Below are 10,000 nucleotides of genomic sequence, written 5' to 3' on the forward strand. Positions count from 1 at the left end.
GCACTGGAGCTGTGCATGCATTTTATATATTTACTTATTAAACCGTCTTTTGTGATTCACAGAGCTGTCGCACGTCTTCAAGTGGCTTTCAATGTCATATGAACAACTTTGCTGTTTTAATGGTTCTTTTATGTCATTTTTGGAGCTTGACAGTAACTAACCTGACTAACACACAGTATCGGATTTGGAGAAGTGGGCGTGTCCACTCGCACGATTAACAGGACGTGAAGCGCTGCCGGCTCATGATGCGTGAATGGCATGCACGTGATTACCCATCCACGTGCCAATGCTGGTTGCCGACCCCATGACTGGCACACACATTTGAGTCAGGGCTGGACATTAAGCACGGTCATATGCTCGTCCTCCACACATGTAAATTGGTCATTCACTTGAGTTGCATGCTCAAATAACATGTCAAGGTTTATGTTGTGGTCAAGGTTATATTGTGGCGGCGCAGGGTGGGAATGATGCACGCCTGGATGCCAATCAGCCTGACGAGGCCACGCCCCCAGCCTCCGCCCTGCCACAGATATTTAACCAGCTCTGCAATATATACAGTATTTTATTCCAATTAAAATCAGCCCAAATGGGAATTCGCTAAAGATATATATATATATATATATATATATTCCTATTATGTATACATAATAATTGAAATTATGCTTTTTATTTTTCGCATGAATGTAATGAGAATTTTTGGCATTACAGTATGATAGACTACTGGACGAAATGGGTTTAAATGTGTGTAATTGCCATAAAAAATGCACATAAAATCATATAACAGGAAATATAATTTCTGCTTTCTTTCTTTTGATTTTGAGGTGAACAGTGACCGTTCATTTGAGGTCTACTTATAGGTAACACATGGCCAGTGAGTTCAAAAGTACGTTAGTCTTAACAATAACCCACCCTGATGCGAGTTTAACAGCAGACGCACATTTATAAGAGACGAACATTATATGAAGAATCGTCGTTATTAACGAACCCCAGAGCTTCACCGCATTACATGGACAGAATAGATGCGACAGTTTCTGCCTTTGCTTTGCCAAACCTCAGTCAGGTTAAATATAGTAAACCAGTCATCTAACCGCAGCCTGAGCGTGTGGTTTATCACTGCTATTTATCTAAATCTGTACTGCCAGCGGCCACAAGCCACACTAATGCTCAGTCTTATTATCCCACTGTTAACCAGCCATAAACCCAAGACTCGTTAAGTTGAGACACCCCGTTATTACTCAAAGATGTCGTTTTTACAAGCATGTGTGAGTTTGTGTGGAGAGGAAGAATTCAGATAAATCTTGTGTGTACTGTCTAGTTGCAACGGTGTAGCTACGATGACCGTCTCAGAAAATATCACGGTTTCACGGTATTACACAATTATTATTATTATTTTTTCCACTTTATTATTGACAAAATAATATGGAAAAAATTCTCCCTTTTGAAAATAAATAAAATAGAATTTATAAGCGAACAGAATTATAATTATAAACCGAATTATAAACGTGCTTAAAAATAGTATGTAACTCTAACATGTTAGGTAACCAAAGCATGTTAGCATAGCATGCTAAATGAAAAATAACATCTGCTGTTATCAACTGGTTTTGCTTTAGGATCCAGATTTTACATCGGAAATCAAGTGGCAACCCTCTATAGTAGAAAGTAACCTGTATATAACATAGACTGTAAAAAAAGATGGCCGACGCCCCTTCGCTCTTTTCCATTGGTGAGAACTGAAGCCGCCAGTGTCCCGATATGGCGCTGACATCTTGGGACTTGAGTCTGCGCAGTTGCGATTTCAGGACCAGACCTGCGCAGTAGTGAGCAGGAAGTAAAGCCGCGAAATCAAGGCCCCGCCCTCACTCTCGCTGAATCAATCGCAAGCACACACCCCTGCACTTTTGACTTTTGACTTCTGATGGTGTGAAATAATTAATTATAGAAATGTAGATATTAAATTTAAATCTCCAATCTCCTCAGTCCTCCGAAGATCCCGAAAAAAAGTCAGTTGGTGCTTCAGTGACTACTTCGCTCAGAGAACCTGTCAATCACAGCTGTTAATCATGATGTCACAGCACCGTTTTTATAGCATCAAATAACTAAAAACAAACTTATTTTGAAAACAAACACTTGAAATGACATCAACGTGATAGAAACGACAGTAAATGACAGAAACTATCTTTGGAAAAAAGATATGTGAAGTGTAATTTAATTGTTTAGTTGGTCTCACGTCCCGTTGAATAACATGGGGAGGCGGGGTTTATGACCTATACTAGGACCAGCCACCGGGGGGCGATCGAGACGTTTGGCTTCACTTTTGAGGGCTTGTGCGGCACACTTGGTATATAATGTATCCTGGGTCGCATTTCCTTTTATGTTGCATAGTAACAAGTACAAGGACATGCATCAAGTGACATTATTTGTGTTGTTGACGTCAACAGCAAAATCTACAGGAAGTTTCTTTCCCCCCTTTTAAAAATTGAAGAGCATATTTGCTCATATGAGCCCATTATTATCCCGTTTGTTTCTAATTTCAAACATAATTCAAACAGAACATATTGCACAGAAGGAAAAGCTCCTCGTTACCATGGTTATGTCAGTGTACTAGTCTTAAATAATAGTAAGAATAATAACAAATTATAGTATTTATGAAAACATAAATACTAGCTGAAACACATCTTGAAAAATGCCACTGTTGACATAAAATGAGGTCTAATAGATTTTACCTTTAGATTATTTCATATGAAACTATAACATTTCGTCAAAATATGACCATTACTTTCAGTACCGCCACTCCCTATAAGCAGACTATGCTGTCTGTGTAGGGCACCAACTCCCTAGGGTCAGCAGAAACTCCACCGGCTGCCCTTACTCGCACATTAAACGTTATTCAAGGACCCGAAAGATGTTGCGGAACACAGATGATCGCTTCGCGCTCAAATCACACATATTCCTACTAGGACTTCTTTAACATACAACAACGACAAACCAACAACAAAACTCAAGCAGCTTCGTCAGGCCACCTGCAACACCCCCCAAACAACTACTCAACCTGCACTTAGGGTCTATGAAGAAGAGGTGTGCCATGTCTTCCAGAAACAAAAGACAAGGAAAGCGGCGGGCCCAGATGGTGTTTCACCCACTTGTCTAAAATCCTGTGGTGACCAACTGGCCCCCATCTTCACACAGATCTTCAACAGATCACTGAAGCTGTGTGAAGTTCCCTACTGCTTCAAATGCTCCAGAGTCATCCCTGTCCCAAAGAAATCCAATATCGCAGGACTTAATGACTACAGACTGGTCGCTCTGACCTCTGTGATCATGTGTTGACCCTCCTGAAGGACATCACTGGACCCTTTCTGGATCCCCTTTAATTTGCTTGTAGACCAAGCAGATCTGTGGATGAGTCAACATGGGATTGCATCATATCCTGCAACATCTGGACAGACCAGGGTCATATTCAAGGATCATTCTTGTGGACATCATCTCAGCTTTTCTCCAGACTAAATTACACCAGCTCTCTGTTCCCACGTCTATCTGTCAGTGGATCATCAGCTTTCTGATGGACAGGCAGCAGCTAGTGAGATGGGGAAAAGTCATTTCCAGCACATGTTCAATCATCCATGTAAACATTAAAAAATGTGAATTTGTGAAAATGGTGACATCATGCGCACGCATGTTATGAGGCATGCACGCGAGACATTCAAAACTACAATGGCGGACTACAGGACTGTGTTTGTGCTGCTCAAGGTTTAATTACTCGATGCTTTCACCATCGTCGTTGTTTGTATTCACCGCTCTGTGGAAGAATGCTTATGTGCGCAGGTGCGTCGTGCTTCTTTACAAAGTGACATCGCCAACTACTAGCCTGGCATGCATAATACAGCGTTTTAAGTCGTTTTCGCGGATCCGCGTGAGCGGATATCGTTTTTACAACGTTGTCGTCTGTATGCAAAACTTTTCAAAAACGCAAAGCAAAAACGTTTCCGTTTTTAACGTATCGTTGTTGTGTAAACGTACCCTTATTCTGTTTATTTGTTGGAATATCTGTCTATATATCCTTATGAAACGCATCTGATAGGTCACGCGGACATGTTGCAGCCTAATTATAAATGGGTTTCTTCGAAATGAAAGAAATGTCAATCATGTATAACAGTGTAACAGTCATATGAAGTCCTATTTGCAACCTGAACATCTCCAGAATCTTTGTGACTTAATCTTTGTGTTTAAAATATATTTAAAAACAATTAAAATACTAATATGAAGAAAAAATATATATATTAAGTAAACGTATCCTTTCATGTAAAATAGATGTATTTGTGTATTATATTATCAAAATATCAGTTATAGATGATGGTAGTAATAATAATAATAATACTGAAAGTAATTTTTTCATTAATTACAAACGTGAACACAACCTAAAATTATACTTTGATAACTGGCTCAAACCCACGTTTTTTGGGGGACCCTTCAGGCTCAAAGTAGGTACCTGGCTCAAAATGAGGCAAAAAAGTGACGTTAAAAACACGTAAACGTTGGCTTTGCGTTAATACACTCCTAATGACCTGGCAACCAGGGCTGGACTGGTAATCTGGCATACCAGGCATTTTCCTGGTGGGCTGACGCACTTTTGGGCCGATCAGGGGCGGAATGTCCATCGGGAGAACAGAGCGGGCCGGTGGTTCGGCCGCGAAACATGCCGAATGGCCAGCAATCATCAACAATGAGCTGCCACGTTATGCAGAACAGACCACAAAACAGTGCCGCGATATGCATCAAAGGACAGCGAACACATTATTTTAGTAACATTTAGTCATATTGATATTTTAGCCACTGAACGCTGTAAACATTTTAGCCATAAGAGTATTATTGAAGGCATATGTCAATCTTGTCTATCCCAATATATATTATTGATGTTGTCAATTTCAGGTTATTTTTCAGATAAGATTGATCTCATCAATGATGCAACACGTTGTGAGCTGCAGACAGCGGGGGTGAGAGACGAGCGTCTCCGCATTAACGTGCGCATCAATAATCTCTCCCGGTCTCGACTCCCGCTCAGATTGTGTCTCTTCCGCAACTGGTTGAAGTGGCTCTGACCGCACAGAGAATGGCTGTTTTGTCGTTTGTGCTTATGTCACATTCCCATATTATATGAACTTTAATTAAGGATGAAATAAAGATTTATCGCCAAGCTGTGATCTGTGATTCTATCAGATGCAATGCTTGTTAGTGTTTGCCAAGAAGACACCGGCCAGAGTATTGTAGACAGCCGGAGGCAGCACGAAATTTGACAGAGGCGGCCGCCAAGTAGTTCTCTATGCAGGAAAAACCCTGATACGTTATTATTATTATTTGCATTTAGCATTATATTATCCCTGCTGTCTGTGACCCAAACAGAACACACTGCAATCTACCAGCTGAGGACCACTGGGTCCACAAAATTGCTGAAATTAACTATTATTTTACACAACATTTACTCCCAATTCACCAAAGTTTTATTACTATAGCATAATCTCTACTGCTTGATCCATTTGTACAGATGATGTATACGGTCATACCGTCCAGCTCTATCACCTGTTGTGTGTTTGTTCTCTGACCAGCGCTCTCCGCTCTTGTGCTCAGGTGAGGAACTCGGCTGATGGATGAAGATGAGGATGATGTGTTCAATAAGGCACGACAGCGCAGGCCTTCCTCTCACGGGCAGATAAAGCAGATAGACAGGGGTCTTGAGACCGCAGGGAGACCCCCTGTACCACCCAACGGTATGCTGCGCTGTGGGGCGCATGAGGAGTCCAGACGCTTTCTCTACGGTAAGATACAAACACAGCGTGAGTCGTTGTCTTTGCCCAGGAATATGTGCAGCAGAAGGGTGTTTTGCAAACACCCCCGTGGCGTCATACACTCCGGATCTGAGTAGATTATATTACGTGTGTGAGTGTGAGTATATCCAGCCGCTTTGCAATTCAAAGGATGCCAAGTCGCAATTGTTTTGCTGGCGCAGTGCTCTGCCCTGTAATGCACTGGCAGAATTTGAAGCAGGCTGTTATTGGATCACTTGAGGTTTCCGTTGTACAGAATTGGTACTAGGATCTTTCCAAGCGAAAACAAAGTTCACTTGAGATCTTCAGAATATTATTTGTATTTAGATATTTATATAAGGCCTTCTGTGTTTAGAAGTTCACTTTATAGAGCACAAAATTGAGCACCATTTTTTTTGTTTTTTGCAGCAGTGTTTGTTCCGGAAGCATTTTTCCATTAAATTTCTCCATAGGCAGTTCAAAGCCGTGACTCAAACCAACCAGGGCTGCGTTCCCCAAAAGCCCCGCAAGCTTAAGTTGATGGTAGAGACCCCTGGTGTGATTGGTGTCTACGGTCTGCTTGGGCTTATGAAGTTTTTGGGGAATGCAGCCCAGCTTCGAGGTGTATAACAACGTTGCAAACTTTGATTTAAAGCATAAGAAAAAAGGTACAAAGACAAGGGTACAAGACTGTGTACTCAACGTCTTTATCGAGGGAATAAACTACACTCCTGTGAAGCATTACGAATGATGTCATTTCCATGGTAACGGTGACTTCTGATTGGTGGATCTCTCTTCAGGATTATATTAAACAGTTTTTAACTTAATGTTTATTTAATTTTATCACTTTACTTTGACTGCTTGTCTTAAGAGGTCAATATATTATCATAAAAAATGAATTTCTCTAAATTTAGAGATTTAAATGTAATAGGATAGTTCTATACCACCTGGGCTCCACTAAGCTCCTGTATGTGGCGTATCCTCGGAAAGCGTTTTGTTTTTAATGTTGTCAGACGTTGTGTCACTTGTCTCAGAAACGTCCTGTTTAAGCAGAGATAACCACAGAGAGTTTTTCCCTCACACTTTTATTTTTAAACGTCTTTGCTTTTTAACACTTATGCCCTCATTGCCAAATGGTAGAAGACAGCTTATGATATCTGATATAAACATCCGTATTGTTCCAGTTATGCTGTATGTGACCCATGAACTCTTGAGCCACACATGTAATACCGTTTCTTTGAATAGGTAACGCAGGATTGCTAATGCTAGCTCCATCCACCCGCTCTCAACGTGCAGACGTCTTGCTACGGGAGAACCTGCAGGTGATGGATCCTCCTGCGCAGAGCGTTGAAACCCTCATCGGGCACAAACTCCAGCTGATCGGAGATCAGTTCTATCAGGAACATATGATGGTGAGTCTTGTTAACTAACACCACAACTTCTGCCACAAACCGCTACAATCAAATGAAAGGGTTTTGTAATCCAGTGGTTCTCAACTGATGGGTCTGGACACAAAAATGGTCTCAGGTCTGCTCTATAAGGTTAGCAGGGATAAAGCAATGCTTAATGCAGGTATATGCGACTAACCATATTATCATGTATCTAGGATAGCAAAATAAATAGTATGAAAACTAAGGAGGTAAAGTTTTTCTCGACAGACTTTGGTTGTAAGGATGATAGGAAATGGCAGTCAACAGTGAGTATGATAGATGGATGGATGATGATGGATGGATGGATGATGATGATGGATGGATGGAAGGATGGATGGAGGCTAGATGGATGGATGGATGGATGATGATAGATGGATGGATGGATGGAAGGATGGATGGAGGATAGATAGATGGATTGATGGATGATTGATTGATGGATGATGGATGGATGGATGGGTGGATGATGATGGATGGATGGATGATGAATGGATGAATGGATAGATGGTGTATTGATGGATGATTGGATGGACGGATGGATGATTGATGGACGGATGGATGATTGATGGATTGATGGATGGATGGATAGATGATGGATGGATGGATGGTGGATAGATGATGGATGGATGGATGGTGGATAGATGATGGATGGATGGATGGTGGATAGATGATGGATGGATGATGATGGATGGATGGATAGTTGATGGATGGATGGTGGATAGATGATGGATGTATGTTATGATGGATGGATGGATGGATGATGATGGTGGATAGATGGATGATGGATGGATGATGATGGATGGATTATGGATGATGGATGGATTGATGGATAGATGGTGGATAGATAGATGGTGGATGGATGATGGATGATGGATGGATGGATGGATGATGATGGATGGATAGATGGATGGATGGATGACATTTTGGTTTCAGCAGATATATGCAATTAAATATGCGTATATCACATGTCTGTGTTCTTCATTCTTAATGTTGAGTGTATTGTGATTCAAAACACAAAGCTTTACACGCTTGTTTCTCATTCATCTGCATTGGGCTTTTTAAATGGCTCCAGACTCTTTATTCTCTTCCATCTAGCCTATAACGCTAGCCTATAAAGCTAGCCTATAACGCTAGCATATAACGCTAGCATATAACGTTGACTGTTGACAAAGGTCAACAAGGCAGTTCACGGGGACCTTAAGGCACCAATTTAAGGCTACGTCTACATTAATCCTGATACATTTGCCGTTTTACTTTTTGAAACGCTCTCCGTCCACACTGCCGTTTTCAACCGTTTTCCAAAAGTTGCTTTTTTCTGCGATTTAATCATCCGTTGTAAGAAAACCGTGATTCCGATTAGTTTGAAAAATCACAGAAACACGAGTCAGAACGGTCTGAAGATATGTACCAAGTTTGGTGGATGTAGCTTAAAAAACTGTAGGAGTTGCAACAATTTTGTTTTAAGGATTCTTAACAGTCTGATGGTTTAGGGCTGGACGATATAACGATATAAATTGTGGCAACGATAGAATATGTCAATCGCGGGAGATTTTGCTACATTGTGTTTATTGATGTATGTAAATATCCGTGCGTGGCGTGTGCATTGTTGTATTTTCTTTCTTGCACTGCTTTGAGAAGATGATGAGTTTGCAGAGGAAAGTTAATAATAATAATAATAATAATAATAATAATAATAATAATTTTGGTCAGCAACATGTCAGACTGAAATTTGGTGTAGTGTAAAATTTAGCATTATTCTAAGGTTGATTTGAAACCAAGTTTTTTTTAAGTTCCAAAAATAACGAAAATGAAATAAGAGGAGGTAGTTTTCATTTTTCAAGTATTTCATTCACTGACTGGATTATCCCAAATACATGGTAAAAATATGGTTATTTAATACATACTGTAAACCAATTTATATTGATGTGACAGAAATAGTTTCTATATCGTGATATACAGTATATCATTATCATGATGTAAGATTTGGGACATACCGCCACCCCTATACTGGCTTTGTTGACCCAACATAATCATTCACTTTTAAAAGAAAGAGAAAATGCTACTTACAACTTTTCTTATTGCTGTTTAAGACCTCGCGTTTAATCAAACTCAACGTTATTTTGACGCGAATTCATTTTGTGCACATTCACGTCACGCTAGCCAAATTAGATGTCAACTTGTAAAGATTGTGTGACATGCTTTCATCCTATTATTATTTTCTCCTTTTTCTCCCCGATTTGTAACGGCCAATTCCCAACATGCTCTGAGTCCTCGTGGTGGTGTAGTGACTCAATCCGGGTGGCGGAGGAAGAATCTCAGTTGCCTTCGCGTATGAGACTGTCAATCCGCGCATCTTATCACGTGACTTGTTGAGCGTGTTACCATGGAGACGTAGTGCGGCATCCACACACAACTCGCCACACACCCCATCGAGAGCGAGAACCACATTATAGCGACCACAAGGAGGTTACCCCATGTGACCCTACCCTCCCTAGCAACCGGGCCAATTTGGTTGCTAAAGAGACCTAACTGGAGTCACTCAGCACACCCTGGATACAAACTCATGCCTCCTGGTGTGATAGTCAGCGCCAATACTCACTGAGATACACAGACCCCGACATGCCCTCATCCTTAGAAACCATGAACATACTGTAACCAAGCAAGGAAAAGCAAATACGACCCAAACTACATCAAGGTTTGGTACGGTGTTGGTTTGTCAATGTAAAATCTGTGTCCTTAAGCAAAATCATTTGGATTATGAGTTGGGTTATGGTT

The 10,000-nt window shown here is 40.8% G+C and overlaps 1 protein-coding gene across 1 annotated transcript in view; it reads left to right on the forward strand.

Moving 5' to 3' along the window:
• LOC127662376 (bcl-2-modifying factor-like) overlaps window positions 1-10,000 on the forward strand; it is a 30,969-nt gene that overhangs the window by 9,766 nt on the left and 11,203 nt on the right. Inside the window, exons 2-3 of the mRNA XM_052153511.1 lie at window positions 5,623-5,810; window positions 7,044-7,210. Of these exons, the coding sequence (XP_052009471.1) occupies window positions 5,639-5,810; window positions 7,044-7,210 (339 nt within the window). The 5' untranslated portion in view covers window positions 5,623-5,638. The remainder of the gene's footprint in view (window positions 1-5,622; window positions 5,811-7,043; window positions 7,211-10,000) is intronic.

This window comes from Xyrauchen texanus, chromosome 22 (genome assembly GCF_025860055.1).
Source record: "Xyrauchen texanus isolate HMW12.3.18 chromosome 22, RBS_HiC_50CHRs, whole genome shotgun sequence".
Classification (NCBI taxonomy): Eukaryota; Metazoa; Chordata; class Actinopteri; order Cypriniformes; family Catostomidae; genus Xyrauchen; species Xyrauchen texanus.